This window comes from Hibiscus syriacus, unplaced genomic scaffold (assembly GCF_006381635.1).
Source record: "Hibiscus syriacus cultivar Baekdansim isolate YM2019G1 unplaced genomic scaffold, ASM638163v2 tig00111402_pilon, whole genome shotgun sequence".
Lineage (NCBI taxonomy): Eukaryota > Viridiplantae > Streptophyta > Magnoliopsida > Malvales > Malvaceae > Hibiscus > Hibiscus syriacus.
In genome coordinates, this window is record NW_024063082.1 from 5,445,436 (window position 1) to 5,464,690 (window position 19,255).

At 36.8% G+C, this 19,255-nt stretch overlaps 2 protein-coding genes and 2 long non-coding RNA genes across 5 annotated transcripts; all 4 read left to right on the plus strand.

The window, feature by feature from the left end:
* The first annotated feature begins 731 nt into the window (after positions 1-731).
* Positions 732-1,120, plus strand: LOC120162363. Its single transcript, XR_005519546.1, has 3 exons — positions 732-774; positions 879-967; positions 1,067-1,120. It is a non-coding gene; the product is annotated as an uncharacterized LOC120162363 (long non-coding RNA).
* Positions 1,121-1,556: 436 nt separating this feature from the next.
* On the plus strand, positions 1,557-2,368 carry LOC120162362. Its single transcript, XR_005519545.1, has 3 exons — positions 1,557-1,671; positions 1,949-2,020; positions 2,106-2,368. It is a non-coding gene; the product is annotated as an uncharacterized LOC120162362 (long non-coding RNA).
* A 2,627-nt stretch (positions 2,369-4,995) lies between these two features.
* Positions 4,996-6,944, plus strand: LOC120162361 (calcineurin B-like protein 3). The gene is made up of 8 exons (XM_039172521.1): positions 4,996-5,221; positions 5,396-5,478; positions 5,586-5,645; positions 5,797-5,905; positions 6,069-6,121; positions 6,196-6,276; positions 6,376-6,471; positions 6,589-6,944. The coding sequence occupies exons 1-7, from the start codon at positions 5,098-5,100 to the stop codon at positions 6,430-6,432; spliced, it is 567 nt and encodes a 188-aa protein (XP_039028452.1). The 5' UTR covers positions 4,996-5,097; the 3' UTR covers positions 6,433-6,471; positions 6,589-6,944.
* Positions 6,945-17,358: 10,414 nt separating this feature from the next.
* LOC120161803 (uncharacterized protein At4g26485-like) lies at positions 17,359-19,193 on the plus strand. 2 transcript variants are annotated; one of them, XM_039172014.1, is made up of 4 exons: positions 17,359-17,649; positions 18,049-18,556; positions 18,630-18,828; positions 18,907-19,193. In XM_039172014.1, exons 2-4 carry the CDS (start codon positions 18,109-18,111, stop codon positions 19,187-19,189), a joined length of 930 nt encoding a protein of 309 aa, XP_039027945.1. In that variant the 5' UTR covers positions 17,359-17,649; positions 18,049-18,108; the 3' UTR covers positions 19,190-19,193. The 2 variants fall into 2 exon arrangements, with proteins under 2 accessions (XP_039027945.1, XP_039027944.1); XM_039172013.1 differs by lacking the exon at positions 17,359-17,649 and having other exon boundaries at positions 18,031-18,556.
* Positions 19,194-19,255: the final 62 nt, after the last annotated feature.

The window sequence follows — 19,255 nt, forward strand, 5'->3', positions numbered from 1 at the left end:
TTTTCCTCTGGTTTTCCAAAAATCCGAATAGTTTTTTTTTGATCGGGCCTCGGGATTGCTAGATCTACAAAGATAGATCTCAGAAACTTTTCCCGTTCATCGGCCAAAATTTTTTATTTGGTATTTTCGAGCTAAATCGCGAGGAGGAATCAACATGCAAGAGTGAAATACAAATGAACAAGGTAAAAACGATACCTTCTCTTATTTATTTCCGAGGAATCTTACAAAAAAAAAATGCTTGCTTTTGCCTTTCGTATCTCTGCTAACGTTCTTGGGTAATTTTCGTGTAATCTTTTTGTAAAATCGTATCCACCCCCTGATATTGTTGATTACATGGGTATTTATACACATAATAATGCTATCTCTAGTTCCGAATTTTAAGAGGTTTGTTTGGACTAAAACACTTGTTATTTGCTATTTTGGTGTCCTAAACATCCACGATGTTGATCTGTTGCCGAGAAGCATGGGATAGAGGCGTGTATGGCGAAGACTCGTGGGGGCTGTGGATCAAGGAATTTGGTCATGGTATCCTTGAGCAGAACGGCGCTGGATGAGATCGAGGGAGGGCATGCGGCGCTTAGGGTTTCTGGAAACCCTAAGTCTACACGGGTTTGACGTGGGTTTGGGCCTGGTGCTGTTGGGCCCTGAAAAGAAAAGAAAAAATGTAATAAATATATAATATAATTTATAATATAAATATATATATAAGGACGAAATTTAGTGTATTCAACAGGAAAGCCTTATTACACCGATTTGCTAGATTTATTCAATGAGGTCAGTTTTTTTTTTTTTTTTTTTTGCATTGGCTGCATACCATAATGATCTCTTGCTTTCGACATAAACAAATCACGCTGGTGTTTGTGACCTAATCATTTTAGGTGGAATTTCAAACCGTCTCGGGTGAAATGATAGACTTAATAACCACACTTGAAGGGGAGAAAGATTTATCGATGTACTCATTGTCAACGTAAGTGACTGTTTGAAATTGTTGCAGTTAATGCAACTTGAGTGCAAAATGATATTCTGTGTTGCATACAACACATGAAATGATTTGTTCCTGATTCAGTTACCGCAGGATTGTTGAGTACAAGTCGGCTTATTACTCATTTTACCTTCCCGTGAGTAACATTCTATTTTACAGCTTATATTTTCCAAGATTTGTGATCCATTATCGGTCGGATCAAGCAGTTTGTATCGTTAGTGACAGTGTACATCGCGGTCATTCGTTTTATAGGGTTTGCTTCTTATTTTCTCAAGATGAACCACGTTGCATGTGCATTGCTTATGGCAGGAGAGAATCTGGTCAATCATACTGATCTGAGGAATGTTCTTGTTGAAATGACAATCTATCATCAAGTGCAGGTGATCTTTAATTGCAAGACAACATTTCTCAGCTAATATTAAACATCTATGTTTTCTTCTGTTCACCTAGCAATTTTCTTTTTAAATTGCAGGATGATTTTCTAGATTGTTTTGGTGATCCTGAGGTAACTGGCAAGGTGAGTTTTGGAAAATAGCTGTTCTGATAACGATGGTGATTAGTTGAAGGCCTTACTAGCTAATTGCTTTCTTCTCTATTAGATATGAACCAATATCAAAGACTCCAAGTGCTCTTGGCTGGTTGTAAAAGCTCTGGAACGTGCAAACGACGACCAAAAGAAACTGTTATATGTAAGTCTCAAATCACACGTCGCGAATGTCGTTTTAGATACCATTTCTGGCTTTGCCCCGGCTGGACATAGTATACATGTGCATTCTATGCCGATTTCGTTATTATACTAATGTAATTTCTTGGTCTTTAGCTTCCTTACTTCCCAAGTCACCTTCAGTTTCTTGTGCCATGGTTCATCCCAGACATAAGCAGCCTTATAGTCTGGGCGAGACAATGTCGCAACCAAATTAGATCCCTGTTGCTGCAACATAAATATTTACTTTATTTCATTTCCAGGGGAACTACGGAAAAGCCTATCCAGCATGTGTTGCCAAAGTGAAAGAGCTGTATAAAACTCCGGACATTCAGGTTCGTCGTGGTTGCCCATCTGCTTCTGCTTTGCATACATGAGCTGCAAACATTTATTTGACAGATTTCTGGTGCCTACTTGCAGGGTGCATTTGCGGAGTTCGAGAGCAAGAATTACGAGAAGATAACAAAGCAAGTCGAGGCTCATCGATGCAAAGCCGTGCAAGCTATTAAGCGAAGATATACATACAAGAGGCAGAAGTGGAGATTTGAGCTGAACAAAGATAAACAAACATCGGATTATATCCATAGGGGAATAAATGTTGGCAAAATCTAGACAATTTGGACAGTATTTTTATTAGGAAATGCAAATTAAATATAGAAATAAGTTGTTAAAACAATAAATAGATTAACTATTGGTAATTAAGCACATCTTGTCCCGAAATGGAAAACCAAACCGAACTTTCAGCTAAATTTATAACCACTTTATCCTTTATGCTTTGTCGGATTTCTCCGACGGGAAATCAGTACATTTAGTCCTCGTCCTCAAAGATTCTAATTCATTTCCAGGGGTTCTTGATTTCCTTTCACAAATCCTTCATCTTCACGGGATCAAGAATACTTGGCGCATCTTACTTCGCCGATTTCCAGGTTTTTTCAACCTGACATTCATCTGTTATCAATTTCCAGGGTTTATTAACATTCAACCAATCTATTTAAAAAAATAATTTTTGGTTATTTGTTGACAAGTTGCCATGGAAAAAGTTGAGGAAGTAACTAAAACTCCGAAGACTAGCCAGCTTTGTAAGGGTAAGCTTTCTCATAACTTGTCGTTTGGAGAAGTGAACTCGGAGGAATCGAGAGACACCCAACATTGTATGCAACACCGCGAGCATCGACGGGCAAGCCATTGGGGTCGAAGTCGAGCTGCCTTTGCTCACCTACGACTCATGCGGGATCCTTCCGGTGTCGTTACCATAGAGCTGGCATGCCGAGGGCGGGTTCCATCGGATCAAAGTTTTCGATGCTTGGTAACTCCAAATCCGGGCAAATCAGTGATTCTCTTCAAGCTCAGTAGGAGTTTCAACGATTTCGGATTTCGATTTTTACATACGTGCATGCATTCGTATTTTTAATCTCTCATAAATTTATGGAAAGTTTAGATATGGATGCAACTAATTGAAAATCTATCTGAAAATCTATCTTTCAAATGATCTCAGTGCTAAAAGTTAATATTATATGTGTGGTATGTAGATTATAATTTTTTTTTAATATATATTACTTTATAATCACCCTAAAATATTCAAAAATATATATATATACACACACATACAAAACTACTAATTTTTGTAAAGAAAGAAAATACATCTTATTATTTCTGATAATAGTAATTTGACAGTATATTTATGTTTTGTTAAAATAATGTTGTATCATATTATAAATTAAAATATTTACAAAATAATATATTTCAAAATAATTTTAATTTTTATAAATTTTACATTTCACTTTAAAGTGCATTAAATAAATTTTAAATATATTTATATTATCAGTCATGCCTAAGCAGATTTGATTACAGAAAGTTATAATTTTCAAATATCAACCAAATTTGAGTTGAATGAGTCCAAAGTTGATATTATCATTCATGCATTAAATATCAATGAAAAGTTGATTTAAGAAAAATAAATAAATAAATAAATAAAAGTATGAAGAATTCACTAAGATATATGTACCTAAGTTTAATAAAGTCCGTAATGTTATTATTATGAATTCAATTATATAGTTTTTTTTTGGTCAATAAACAGGCTAATGGGGATTTCCCAAGCTTGAACTTCAATACTAATAAATAACTTAATAATGTACGACATTACAAACAAGTCGAAAATGACTAGTTAACAAAGTAGTGTAATGAAAAAAAATAATGTACGCCATTATCTTAAACTTTTAAAAACATTTTTACTGACATATGATATTAATAAAAAAATATGCGATATTATTATTTTTAATAATTTAAGATAATTATAAAATAATATATTTTAATTATTAATAATATATAAATTTTCTATCTATATAACGGTTTTAATCTAGATCTTCTTGAAAACAACACAACCGAACTATCTTATAAGTTTTAATGAAGTGCTGTTCGTTGCTTGATAAAAACAGATACTGTGCTACCAAGATCGATTAATCAAAAAAGAAATACGGCGCCGTATTAAATTTCCTCGTCCTGGTGAAGCTCTTCTTGTCAAACGAAAAGCAACCTCCCTATCAAAGTATCAGCATCAGATGCCACGTACTGCCAAATTTTGGTAATTGTCATCTAATTCAATTTATAAACAATTAATTAATTAAAAATATTATATAATTTTTTAAAGCCTGCATATATAAATATAAAAATCATTGTAATCTCCAGCTCTATCTATCACCAGCTTTTTTCTTTTAACTCACTGCTGGTTTCACAGATTTTCCATACTACACCCATTCACTCTGCCCAACAAAAGATAAGGTAATAATTAACATCTTTTTGGTTACATAAATTCGGTTTTTTCTCGAGAAATTTGAGAAGGAACGTTTTTTTAAATCTTTGTTAGCTTAAAGTAAATAGTTTCATTTAAAAATTTATATGCTTGTGATAGATCTTGATCAGGTTTGATTAGATTGGATCCTGGTCAGGTTCAATTTGTTATGAAGGTGTGGTTTTTTATGTTTGAATTGGGCTTCTTGATATTTTTCTTTTCCTTATTGGATTTTTCTGTTCGATATATATATATATATATATGCATACCATTCCAACTTCTAACTGCTGCAATTTCTTCAGAAAAATTAAAGCTTAGTGATTTGTGATCAACCTGGATGTAATGGGAAATTATTTAATATTTATGATTACTCTCCTTTTTTTCTCTGGTCTCTTTGTATTTCTTGATTCATGAATTTGCTGTATGCATTGCCTGATTGTATTGAGTATATCTAATGCATGAAAAGCGAACGTTAATTAGTTTTCCTCAGATATTTCTTGGTTTCATTTGTGCAACAGCTATTATTGTTTTGAGTTTGAGGACGCCGAACATACTGTTTTTTCACAAATCAGACTCGGACATTTGGGTTTGAAGCATACAAATATTGGTTGAAATCTTGGTTTCATGTTGCAGTGCTTAGACGGATTGAAGCATTTATTTGCTTCTGTATTGCACTGTTGTGATATTGATTTGTACAAGCAGCCCAGAGGTCTTGAGGATCCTGAACTTCTCGCAAGGGAGACAGTTTGTATGTTATCAACTTCCTTTTTCTTTTCTTTTTTTCCTGTTAAGCTTTTACTCTATTGCTAGAACGATAATGTCAAATGCTTTTGCAAAATTTTAACATCTTCTTTGGACTTTGCCTGTGTTATTTTTGTAATTCATTTTACTGGAATTTGTTGTTTTGCTCATCTTGATGCAGTTATTCTAAGTGAAATAGAAGCACCTTATGAACTCTTCAAGAAGATAAGTAGTGCAGTGATAGATGACGGGCTGATTAACAAGGTTTTCTTAATTACCTTTTTCCCCCCCTACATTTGGTTACGTTTGTCTAGTTTTTGAACTTGATGATCCTTTTAGTATTTGTTTTTTGTTTATATTATATTTGCCAGGAGGAGTTTCAATTGGCCTTATTCAAAACAAGCAAAAAGGAGAGCTTGTTTGCAGATCGGGTAATATTTTATATAATGTTAATATTTTATTTCCATTCTTGATAAAAGAATTCTTGTCAATCTCATCATGCCAGTTATTTGTAGTATTTTAGCTCAAATTATTAGCTTCTTTCCATGAACTGCGTTCGAAGAATGTCTGATTTCACTGCAGGTGTTTGACTTGTTTGATACAAAGCATAATGGAATTCTAGGCTTTGAAGAGTTTGCTCGTGCTCTTTCTGTCTTCCATCCAAACGCCCCTATTGACGATAAGATTGAGTGTATGTGCCCAATATTTTAAGCTGTCTGCATCAAGTCCTCTATTTGCCTATTTGCATGTTAGACATAATCACGTTAACTTGGTGGTTGTATTAAGCATGTCAGCTTCCAGTAGCTAAGTACTTTGTCTTCTCTCAATTCTTTTATTTTATTTTTCATTTGCAGTCTCTTTTCAACTATACGATCTCAAGCAGCAAGGTTACATTGAGAGACAGGAGGTATGTGCTGCGGTTTTGATTCGATCATATTTTTCTTTCTATTTTTTCTCTTTATTCATATTTTTCATTTATAGGTTAAGCAAATGGTAGTGGCTACACTTGCTGAGTCTGGTATGAACCTTTCAGATGATGTTATAGAAAGTATAATTGACAAGGTAATAACTCAATCTGATTTAATTGAAGCTGTATTTCTTCTAATTTTAGTTTTCTTGGGTCTAGTTTCTACATGTTAAGTTTTGGATCTTTTTTGACAGACTTTTGAGGAAGCTGATACAAAACATGATGGGAGGATTGACAAGGAAGAGTGGTGAAGTCTTGTTTTGCGACAATATGACCCTGCAATACCTCAAGTAAGTTTCAAATATGCCTCTGTAGTAAGCAACGTTATCAGTTGTGTTATCGTATAAGACTTACTGTTAGTGATGTGTGCTCAACTTCAATTGTTCTTTGCTTGTTTCCTTGAGCAGAGACATCACGACAACATTCCCGAGCTTTGTTTTCCACTCACAAGCCGATGATACCTGAAATCAGCATCGAATTAAAGCATTCATGTGACCTTATTTCATTCTAGGCAATGGTGGCAGATTCAGATATAAATAGGAAAAGAGTGAGTATCTGTGATGATTTGGTTCATTGGTTAAATATTTTTCTTGTGTGCGTCGTCCATATTCAACCATTGAATATTGTTTCTTCTTCTTTTTTAGTGTTTTTGGTTAATTGGTTAATTTCAGATGGTCTTAATGTAAAAAAGGAATTCTAGGTCCATTTGAAAACAAATTGCAATTTCTATTCTGGAATGTGGAAAATTTTCTTTGAGAATGTAGAAGTTGAATGAAGTAAATAAGCAAAATCAGTAGCAGTTTTCAAATATTGGGACATGGAAGGCTTCCTCGCATTTTCAGTTTGCAAACACCATGCACCAACCTCGGGCTTTGTTCGACTGCACATTGTCGACTAAATCCACGAGTCATCCTTCTTGCTTTCTCCTAAAATCTCCCAGTCAATGCCCATCTTCTTCCTGTTGATCCATTAACATTTTCTCCCGCACAGAATTTCTAGGACCACAATACCAAACCTATAGACATGTCTACTCATATAACCAGAGGTTTGTTAGGAAAATAAATCGAGTACAAGTAATTTCCCTATAACCAGATTAGTGAGAATGCAAAATAAAAGCGGAAAAATAATACCCGAAAATTGATAACGGAGTTCAGTCAATTATGCTTACGTCTCCGGGCTGCTGCAGATCTTTTACTAAGAGAGAAAATTTACAGGTGTTTACAAAACACTCACTACTCACAAGAAAGCTCTCTAGTATAGGAAGAAAGAAATGTTTTGGGATGATTTTGAAGCTAAATGGGTAAGGGTATTTATAGTAGAAACTTAGGGACTAATCTTTGAAAATACCCTAAAGTGCAATAACTAAAGTGAATTTACCCATTCCTATTTTCAACAAACATCTACCAAAATTTTACCAAACTTTGAAAACATTTTTCAAAGAAATATTTACCAAACTTTGAAAAAAACATTTTCCAAAGTTGGTTGCCAAACTTTGAAACTTTTAACAATCTCCCACTTGAAGACTGATTTTAATATGTCTTCACACCTCGATCAATGCAGCAGCATGTCTGGTCTTGTTATTCTAGCATGCCAACTGAAGTTGAACACAACTTCAGTTTGTCCGTAGTCACCATCTTTGTCAACATGTCTGCCGGATTTTGAGCTCCACTAATCTTTTCAAGTTTCAAAATCCCATCTTCCAGAAGAGACCGGATAAAATGATATCTCAATTGTATGTGTTTTGTCCTGGAATGAAAAGACGGATTCTTTGCTAGATGGATAGCACTTTGACTGTCGCAATACAAGATATTGTTTTCTTGTTTCTTGCCTAACTCTTCCAAGAAACTTTGGAGCCAAATCATCTCCTTGCTGGCTTCCGTAACAGCGACATATTCTGCTTCAGTTGTGGAGAGAGCAACTATCTTCTGTAGTTGAGAAACCCAACTCACTGTAGTTCATCCTAGAGTATAGACATACACTGTAGTGCTCCTTCTGATGTCGACATTTCCGGCTAAGTCAGCATCTACATAGCCTGTCAGTATCATATCTCCACCTTTGAAACAAAGTGCTTTGTTTGTGGTACCCCGAAGATATCTGAGGATCCATTTGACTGCTTCCCAGTGTACCTTGCCCGGATTATTCATGTACCTGCTAACAGCTCCCACTGCATGAGCAATATCTGGTCTGGTACAAACCATGGCATACATCAGACTTCCAATTGCTGAGGCATACGGCACCTTCACCATGTGTGCACGTTCTTCCTCCGTCTTTGGTGATTGGTCTTTGAAGAGTCTGAAATGAACACCTAAAGGTGTACTTACTGGTTTAGCATCTTGCATGTTGAACCTGGAGAGTACTTTGTTGATGTACTCAGCCTGTGATAACATCAAAGTCCCCGACTTTGTGTCTCTCTTGATCCTCATCCCAAGAATCTGCTTTGCAGCGCCCAGATCCTTCATAGCAAACTGCTTCGACAATTTTTGCTTCAAGTGTATAATCTCTTGCATGTCTGAGCCTGCAACGAGCATGTCATCAACGTACAATAATAAAATAATGAAGCTGTTGTCGAACCTCTTGATGTAGCAACAATGATTTGCTTGGCATCTGATAAAACCACTGCTACTCATGAAGCTATCGAACTTCTTGTACCACTGTCTAGGAGCTTGTTTTAAACCATACAAGCTCTTCTTCAACCTGCATACCAGGTTTTTCTTGTCTGCCTCTATGAAGCCTTCTGGCTGCCTCATATAGATTTCTTCCTCCAAATCACCATGAAGGAAAGCTGTCTTTACATCTAACTGCTCAAGATGTAAATTCTCTGCAGCTACAATTTTCAACACCAGTCTGATTGTAGACAATTTTACGACTGGAGAGAAAATTTCATTGTTGTCAATACCTTCTTTTTGCTGAAAGCCTTTGACAACCAATCTTGCTTTGTAGCGTTTGCTCCCATCGTGCTCTTCTTTGATCCTGTAAATCCACTTGTTATGGAGCGCTTTCTTGCCTGGTGGTAATTCAGCTAATTCCCAAGTCTGATTTGACATAAGCGAGTCCATATCATCTTTCATGGAAGACTCCCACTTGACTGAATCCTCCACCTGCATTGCTTCATCATAGCACTCTGGTTCACCATTGTCAGTCAGCAACAAATAGTGCAAAGAAGGCGAATACCGTTGGGTTGGTTTAGGAATTCTGGAGGAGCGTCTCAGTTCTGGTGTGTGTGGTTCTTCTTGAACTGCTTCAGGATTGATCTGAACATCATTTCCAGAAATATCCTCGAACTCAGCAAATTCCTTTGTTTCAACTTCGGTATTACTTGATTCTGCGGTTGACCTATCTTTGTACATCACATTTTCATTGAAAATGACGTCTCTGCTTCTGATGATCTTTCGATTTTCGTAGTCCCAAAACCGGTAACCGAACTCATCACCACCGTAACCAACAAAGACGCATTTATTGGACTTGGCATCAAGTTTACTTCTTTCAGCAGAGTTTATGTGTACATAAGAAATACAACCAAACACTCTTAAGTGTGAAAGGTTTATTTCTTTCTTGCTCCAAGCTTCCTCTGGTATTCCGCCATCCAAAGGAACTGAGGGCCCACGGTTGATCAGGTAAGCTGCAGTATTGATAGCTTCAGCCCATAGAAATTTGGGCAATCCGGCATGTATCCTCATGCTTCTGGCACGTTCATTCAGAGTTCTGTTCATGCGCTCTGCTACGCCATTCTGCTGTGGTGTTATGGGAACTGTTGTCTCTATCTTGATCCCATTGTTTGCGCAGAAATCTCTGAATCTACTGTCTATGTACTCTCCTCCATTGTCAGACCTCAACCGCTTGACTTTCAAACCAGTCTCATTTTCCACCATGGCCTTCCATTTTCTGAAGATATCGAAGACTTCTGATTTCTTCTTCAGAAAATAAACCCACACCTTCCTTGTTGAATCATCGATGAAGGTGACATAATATAGTGAGCCTGCAAGAGATGGAACTGGGGATGGTCCCCATACATCAGTATGAACCAATTCTAACCTTTCTGCCTTGGGTGTCTTGCCAATCTTTGCAAAACTGACTTTCTTTTGTTTGCCAAAGATGCAATCCTCGCATAGTCCGACATCTACATTTTTTAGATCCGGCAGCTTCCCTTTTGACAAAAGTGTCTTCATCCCTTTCTCGCTCATATGGCCAAGCCTTTGGTGCCATAGGTTTGATTTTCCATCAGCATCTGCTACTGCAATGATATTCTCTAAATTTGAGGTTACATAGAGAGTACCAGTCTTCTTACCACGAGCAATGACGAGTGCTCCTTTGGTAATCTTCCATTCACAGCCTGAAAAGGTTGTGCTATATCCTTCTCCATCAAGCTGTCCAACAGAAATCAGATTTCTTTTGAGGCCAGGAATATGTCTCACTCCTGTCAGCTTCCAGGTGGTCTAGTTTGGCAACTTTAGTCGGATGTCTCCTTTTCCGACGATCTTTAAGGTTTCATCATCAGCAAGATGAACCTTCCCAAAATCACCACTGACATAGTTCTCCATGATTTCTTGGCATGGGGTGGAGTGGAAAGATGCCCCTGAATCCAAGATCCATGATTCAATCGGACTGTTGACGCTTAGAATCATGGCATCACCTGTCTCCTCTGTCACGTTGGCAGATTCCTGTGCGCCGGTATTTTTCTTCGGTGCTCGGCAATCTCTTTTAAAGTGACCCTTTTTGCCGCAATTATAACAGGTAAAATCTTTATTTCCTGTTCTTGATATTCCCCTTCTAGATTTTGATCTGCCACGATTTGAATTTCTTTCTGAAGTTCTCCCTCTAGACTCCGTGTGTAAGGCTGAGGAGGTTGATGCTTCACCCGATTCTCTTCGTCGAATTTCTTCACTCAATACCAGATCCCGAACATCGTCGAATTTTAATTTGTTGTTTCCCGACGAACTGCTGACTGCTGTAACAGTAGCATTCCAACTGTCTGGTAGAGATGATAAGAGAATTAAAGCTCGAACTTCATCATCGAACTCAATTTCCACTGAACTCAACTGGGTTGTGATTGTGTTGAGTTCATTTAGGTGTTGTGCCACCGATGCCCCTTCCGTCATCCGCAAATTGAATAATCGCCTCATCAAATGAACTTTGTTTGAGGCCGATGGCTTCTCATACATACTGGAGAGAGCCGCCATAAGACCCGCCGTGGTCTTTTCCTTTGCTATGTTGAAAGCAACATTTCGGGACAACTTCAGTCGGATGACTCCGAGGGCTTGTCGGTCGAGAAGAGCCCAGTCTTCATTCTTCATGCCCTCTGGTTGCTTTCCTGAGAGAGGTTGATAAAGATTTTTCTGGTACAGAAAATCTTCAATCTGCATCTTCCAAAAGCCAAAGTCCGCACCATCGAACTTTTCAATTTTCACCTTCCCTTCGTCTGCAGCCATCGCTTCCACTCGAATCTGGCTTCTTTTGGATCGTTTCTGACAATTCTTGCGAACCACCGTGTATTAGAACACCACCGTCGACAAACTCGTATCGCCGACCGGAATTTCACTATTCACGAAATTCACTATTCACGTGAATAGTAATGAATAGTAACCTCACAGAAAAATTGACAAAATTCACAACCAAAAGCTCTGATACCAGTTGTTAGGAAAATAAACCGAGTACAAGTAATTTCCCTATAACCAGATTAGTGAGAATGCAAAATAAAAGCGGAAAAATAATACCCGAAAATTGATAACGGAGTTCAGCCAATTATGCTTACGTCTCCGGGCTGCTGCAGATCTTTTACTAAGAGAGAAAATTTACAGGTGTTTACAAAACACTCACTACTCACAAGAAAGCTCTCTAGTATAGGAAGAAAGAAATGTTTTGGGATGATTTTGAAGCTAAATGGGTAAGGGTATTTATAGTAGAAACTTAGGGACTAATCTTTGAAAATACCCTAAAGTGCAATGACTAAAGTGAATTTACCCATTCATATTTTCAACAAACATCTACTAAAATTTTACCAAACTTTGAAAACATTTTTCAAAGAAACATTTACCAAACTTTGAAAAAAACATTTTCCAAAGTTGGTTGCCAAACTTTGAAACTTTTAACAAGGTTCCCCTAATAGTTGTTGTGGCTCGACTTTGGTCTTTTCGAATTAGTTTCGGTAACCCGAAGTCCAAAACATTAGCATTCAAGTTCTAGTCTATAAAGATACTCCGAGATGACATCTAAGTGAATTATCTTTCGGTTGCAATCTTGATGAAGGTAGGTAGGCTAGTCACTTGGCTATATCTAGAATGATCCCTTTTCAAATTTGCCAACCGAGACTGGTTTCTTGGTTTTTGTTAAAGATCTAGCGATCCATTAGTAATGTATTCGTAAACTAAAAGCCTGTTGAATTTTTTAGCACGGAATCCAAATAAACTGTTTTTAGGTCTAAAAAGTATTTTATTTTAAAAATGTATAAATTTTAAAAATTGGATACGTCACTTGTCGTTTTAATAGTTAGGTATGATCAAACAAGATTATTTTTTTTTATTTTTTTTAAATTCTTTAAAAATAATAATTTTGGATTATTACATTTAAATTGAATAAAAATATGGTTTGAAAGTCAGTTATACGTGAGAAAAGTTAAAGTATCTCGACGCCATCTAAAATTGGTATTTTAAAAAAAATATGTTATCTCGTTTTGAGAGGTTATGAATATGAATATAATCTTAACCTATGTCTCTCGAATCAAATCATGAATGCAAATTTAATCGAAGAGTTAAATAGATAAATAAATAGCATGCTGGATTAAATTGAAAATGACATAAATTAAATAGGTGGAAGTGTGATAAATTCAAGCGAAAGGGGTTTCATTGAATTAACTAACAAAGTGGGAGGGATAGACATGCAATTTAACCATGACAAAAAAAAATAAATCAAATGAAATAAAAAGAAAAAAAATAAACAAAGCAGAATGGGTCGGGTAGCTCAACGGGTCAGGGTGCAAATTCCTCATGGTCAGGCCCGACCTGACCAGCTACTATAATTAGGGGTGTGCAAATCCGGATACCTGAAGTGTCAGGTACCCATAATTCGGATATCCGGATACCCTTTTTTTTCTTCAAATTATTAATTAAAAAACACACACACAAATTTAAATGTTCGAAATTTCGAATTACATAGTCCAACATCCAAACATAATTAAAAAAAGAGAAAATAACCTCAGTGACCAAAAATCTCAGATAATATACGATTTTGACCAACTTTTTTTGGATTTGCGAAAATGACCAACAAAATCGCAATGCGATCTCTAATTCGCATTGCGATCTCCACTATCGCAAATTCGCGTTGCGATTTTCCACTATCGCAATGCGAAATGCAACGTGAATTTGCGATAGTGGAGATCGCAATGCGAATTAGAGATCGCATTGCGATTTTGTTGGTCATTTTCGCAAATTCAAAAAAAGTTGGTCAAAATCGTATATTATCTAAGATTTTTGGTCACTGAGGTTATTTTCTCTTAAAAAAATGTCATGTTAGCATCATTGTTCATTTTTAAATATGGGTGACCAAAACAGAATCAAAACGTATCATTAGCTATAATTTTGAAAAAAATAAGAATTGAGTGACCAAAACATAAATTAAATAATATATAAATGACCAAATAGGTAGTTAATAATAAAGTGACCAAAACATAAATTAGATAATATATAAGTGACCAAATAGGTAGTTTACCCATAAAAATCCTTAACTCGGGTACCCGAAAAAATTCAATTTTGTGAATCAGACCCGACCCGGGTGGATAATTTTTTTTATAGAAAATTACCTTTTTTTAGGTTCAGGTCGACGAGTCGATGAGTCGGGTTAATTAGATCAGGTATTTTTACACACCCTAAAATAAACATATATAAAAATATCACATCAACAATATTAATTAGGTGACTAATGGTTTCATCTAATAATGAAAATTGATCAAAGTTTGCAAATGATTACAGGAATCAAAACCATTTCCTCCACACACACAAAAATAAAAGTAAAATATTAATATTGAAGGTGTATTTCCTGAAAAATCATCGGTGATCGGTATATTTATCGATCTAACACCAGTCAGATTATATTTTTCAATCTAACACCCGTAGCAGTAAAGCGCGCCCCTATATGCTGATTTGGCATCACTTGGGGTATAGCGCGCCCCCTGTACCGCGCTGTACGCTGACATGGGTTACACGTGTGTATAGCGCGCCTCCTGATCCGCGCTATACGCCACGTAGGGGTATAGCGCGGATCAGGGGTCGCGCTATACGCCACGTAGAGGTAAATTATATTCAACGCGGTCCCTGATCCGTGCTATATCTTTTATCTGAATAATTACATATAGCGCGGTGCAGGTACCGCGCCTTATATGGTTAAAAATACACTTCTCCGTCGGTTAAATTTCTCACATCTCCTTGCATCTCTCCTCTCAACTTATAAATTAATAAAACAATTCCGTCAACGAGTAATAATTCTGGCAATCTTCTCATATTTGATTTAGAAGTTCGTGCGATTTTTTGTTATAAGATTTTTTGTTATAATTTTTTAATTATACTTATTGTTTATTATCATTATTTGAAAAAAAATATTATACTAATTATTTTCAATTAATTTTTATGTTTGTAAAATTGAAAAGCGGGAGCATACGTCGAAATAGTTTTGCAGTGCAGGTAATAATATAAAATTATATTATTTAAATTATTTACGTTGATGTGTAAAAAATTTATTGTGTTATATTTTCGTTCATATATAATTTATTTAATCAGGTTTGTTTCAGTTTTTTTTGCAGATATAATATTGCCGCACTTTTAAACTCAAAGAATGGCGCAACTTTCAGCTATTGTTTATTATGATGGTGAAATTCGAGAAGATGAAATCGGCGTTGTTTTCGTATCAAATGAGCGTGTTAAAATATCATTCAAGAGAAACATAACTCTTAAGGAGCTGATAACGAAGATTTCGAGGAAGATTCATGTTGGAAGTAGTAGAAGAATGTCGCCATTGCAGTACATATTTCCAACATCATTGTTGCCATTAACTTATACAGCGTTCGAACTTTCGAACAATGATGATGTTCAAATGATGGTTGAAGCTCAAAGTAATTATTCAGACGCCGCTATTGAGATGTATGCACATTTTGTTCAAGTACGTACTGTTCGGGGTCAATCATTAAGCTCCCACTATGGGCTGGCTGAACAAATTGATCAAGTTGACAGCCCGACTACAGTAATGTGTAATGATTTTAATACCATAATGGGGAGACATTCATCCGCAACTCCTTACAATATGTATCGAGGTGGGTCCACGAACAATCCGTATGGCAACACAGCGTCCATGTCAAGGGGAAGACATTCATCTGCAAATTTCTTTGACCTTAATATGGAGATGTCATCGACGCAACAATCTGTGCAGTTTCCATTTGACACGATGACTTCAAGCTCCAGGGGGAGGCAATCGATTGTGAGCTTTTTCGATCTTAATGTCGATATGCCTTATAGTTCAAGGGGAAGACATGCAAGTAGTAGGTTCTTCGACCTAAATGTGGAGCGCATGGAGGAACCGTCATCTTCACCAAAAGAACCGCTTCGTGAGCCTGGTGCGAATGGTGCTGAGACCAGACTATTCATTCACCCAGAATCACCGCAATTACGCCTGTAGCAGTAGGAGACATCCGTCGATAGCATTACGCCTGTAGTCAGTGGCTCCACACATCTCTCTGTACAACAAAGCCAAAACTGTCGAGCCTCAACTGAATGATCCGGCGAGACAAAAGTCGCTAAGATGTCGCAACCACATGCAGTGAACTAGGTTGTGCGATTTGTCCGGCATCAGCAACCCTCCCATCAATTGCAATATGCATGCCCGTGCATACATCTTAACCTCATCCTCAGAGGCGTCTGCGCTCAACTCCCGAAAAATGGCATCTAACCAATTTAATAGTATCCTACCTCCGATAAAATTTTCCGGGACACGTCTTAGATTATCCCGACACAAAGTAGTTCATGAACCAGAAGTTATCCCTGATATCACATCTCCATCCACCGGAACCCCAGGTGCATAGTAACATCCTCAAGCGTGATCGTGCACTCTCCGCACGGAAGATGGAATGTGTGGGTCTCCAGCCTCCACCGCTCTACTAAGGCAGAAAAAAAGTACGGTTCTATCTTACAGTGACCTTGATATCTACATATGTAACCAAATCCAACCTCTACTAAATACGGCAAGACACAGCTAGGTATCACTAACTTAAGATTCCTAATAAAAGGATCTAATACACGGTTCTTCTCCTAAAAATAAATAATTATAAAAATTAATTCTTAATCTAATAATCATGCATTAAATAAATCAATTAATTATTACTAATAATTTAAATTAAATTAAAACGTTAAAATGTTACCGTATCAACAAAGTGTCGAGATATATGATTTCCATCCAAGCGAAGTATATTGCCTTCCATTATATATCTGCAAAAGAATTATATTTGTAAAATATTAAATAAAGTAAAATACTTAAATAAATTAAATATATAATATTAAAAATATTATAAAATATACCTTAAACATAGAGAGTATTTGAGAGAAATTGAGAGAAATTGAGAGAATTTGGTGTGATGTAAGTGATTGAGGATGAGAGTATTTATAGGGAGGATTGGAGTGTGAACGGGTGGGTAATTAAAGGTATAGCGCGCCCCCTGTACCGCGCTATACCCCACGTGTCAGATAACCAGGTATAGCGCGGCCCCTGATCCGCGTTATACCCTTACGTGGCGTATAGCGCGAATCAGGGGCCGCGCTATATTCTCGTATAACCTATATCAGCGTATAACGCGGGGCAGGGGGCGTGTTATACCCCACGTGACGCCAAATCAGCATATAACGCGGGGCATGGGGCGCGTTTTACTGCTACAGGTGTTAGATCAAAAAATATAATCTGATCGGTATTATATCGATAAATATATCGATCACCAATGATTTTTCAAGAAAAACGCCAATATTAAATTAATAAAAAAGAAATGAAAGATAAAAGTCTGATTCTATGAAGAATCTCCAAATCTAAATGAAAAAAACTTAGAAAGCCGACTGTAAAAATGAGGAAATGGGAGAGGCAGAGCTTTGGGTCAAAATCATTGAAACATAGAGGAAGTACCAACACTTGTATGAATCACACTGCTTCTGCAAGAGCTTTGGGTCAAAATCATTGAAACATAGAGGAGGTACGATACTTGAACAAAAAAGAAAGAAATTTGGATACTTTAATAAAAAAATACCCCTAATTGGAATAGCTTGGCTTTAGGTGAAAAATACAGAAATTCTTTCCTCTCTGCTTTAGTTTGTTGACCATAATGACTTAATACTCCCAGTTTCTATGTTTTCCCTCTCGCCATTGGCCATTTTGCTCTGCAGATCTTTACTTTTCTTTCTTAGCATCTAAGCTGCATCTCGATGCCAAAACCAAGATCAACGTCAAAGGTACTCACTTGCTTGATTTGTTAAGTTTTTTGTTTTTTTGTTCTGAATTTCTTTACTTCTTATGAAGTTTCATTCAAGGATTTAGAACGTAAACATTTGAATTTATCTGTTGTGCTAGAACGTAAACATTCTAAGGTACCAAATAGGTAATTTATCAGTGAAAATATCTGTCCACAGCAAAGGTTTAATGCATTGAATCAAGTATTTTAGTTTCACATCGTACAAGTGATGATGATATAGCTATACAAGTTTCCCGATCGAGGGAAAATCAGCTTTTTTGGCTCGAGAAATGGCAGTAAAATCACACACCAGTTTTCAATAAAAGAAAAAACATCCAAACATCGCATCAAACGTCATAAACTCACAGTAAAGATACCCACACAATCTTGCTCTTCTCAGGCAGGGTTCCCTTGGCTCTCTGTGTGCTGGAACTCCATCTAAAGAAGAGAAAGAGATTCAATGGGTCAAATAATATCTTTCATTCGAAAATGTTTGTTGGGTCTATTTTTCAAATCCATTGGAAGATGTTGGAGTCGTCAAAGCGAGGAGATATCAGATGATTTAGAGGACCCAAACGAAGAGTATTCTTTGTATACTTCCAGTGACAGTGACAGTGACAGTGACAGTGACAAAGGTTCTAGCTTTAGATTCCATCAAAACGTGGGCAGTATTTGCATTGATCTTGTGGAAGAGAACAAGCATGATTCTATTCCTGCAGCATGTGTTTTGAACGTGGAGAATTTGGAAGAAAGACAATTAGTTCGAGCCCCCGAAAGATGGATACGCCATTATTGCAGTTCTCAAAGGATGTTGCTGGTGGGCGAAGGCGATTTTTCTTTCTCTGCTTGTTTGGCTCGTTGTTTTGGTTCTGCAACAAACGTGGTAGCCACTTCTCTCGACTCTAGAGGTAACAACTGGGATTTTTTTAATATGAAGTAATAAGACTCATGTTTGAAGCTGGAGATGTATGGATTTTGCAGAATTCTTGTTCAGAAATTATAAGAAGGCAAAGGCAAATATCCATGAACTAAGGACCAGAGGGTGCATGGTTTTGCACGGTGTAGACGCAACCGAAATGGCGAACCATTGCTACCTTGGAGCCATTAAATTCGATCGAATCATTTACAACTTCCCTCACGCTGGTTTTTGTTCAGACGAACCAGTCGAATCCCAGAAACGGTAAGGCAAAAAAAAACTTCACTTTTGCACAAACTTCTATATAAAAATCTCAACTTTTTTTTTATTTTCCTTTTTCAGTCGGCATCAGTTGCTGATGAACTGTTTTTTCAAGAACGCCAAGGAGATGATTAACGAGAGTGGCGAAATCCATGTGACCCACAAATCAAATGGGTTCTTTCTGGACTGGAATTTGCGAGGGCTGGCGGCCGCCGTGGGGCTGAGGCTTATACAAGAGGTGCCATTCAATTTGACCGATTTCCCAGGGTACCGCACCAAGTATGGATTCGGTGGTGACAAAAATTTCTACTGTCATCCTAGCAAAACTTATATATTTGGTTTATTTCCATCTATATCGCCATGAAAGTCTTCTGTACTGTAATGAATGATAGTAACTTGTATTTGCTTTGTTCATCGCAAGTAGTCTTCA

What these genes read in the sequence shown, in the direction of transcription:
- LOC120161803 (XM_039172014.1), top strand. Translation starts at nt 18,109, where the DNA reads ATGGGTCAAATAATATCTTTCATTCGAAAATGTTTGTTGGGTCTATTT. An exon ending in CACTTCTCTCGACTCTAGAG is followed by an intron (nt 18,557 to 18,629) that starts GTAACAACTGGG and finishes TGGATTTTGCAG; the next exon opens with AATTCTTGTTCAGAAATTAT. An exon ending in CCAGTCGAATCCCAGAAACG is followed by an intron (nt 18,829 to 18,906) that starts GTAAGGCAAAAA and finishes TTCCTTTTTCAG; the next exon opens with TCGGCATCAGTTGCTGATGA.
- LOC120162361 (XM_039172521.1), top strand. Translation starts at nt 5,098, where the DNA reads ATGTTGCAGTGCTTAGACGGATTGAAGCATTTATTTGCTTCTGTATTG. An exon ending in TCTCGCAAGGGAGACAGTTT is followed by an intron (nt 5,222 to 5,395) that starts GTATGTTATCAA and finishes ATCTTGATGCAG; the next exon opens with TTATTCTAAGTGAAATAGAA. An exon ending in GTTACATTGAGAGACAGGAG is followed by an intron (nt 6,122 to 6,195) that starts GTATGTGCTGCG and finishes TTTCATTTATAG; the next exon opens with GTTAAGCAAATGGTAGTGGC.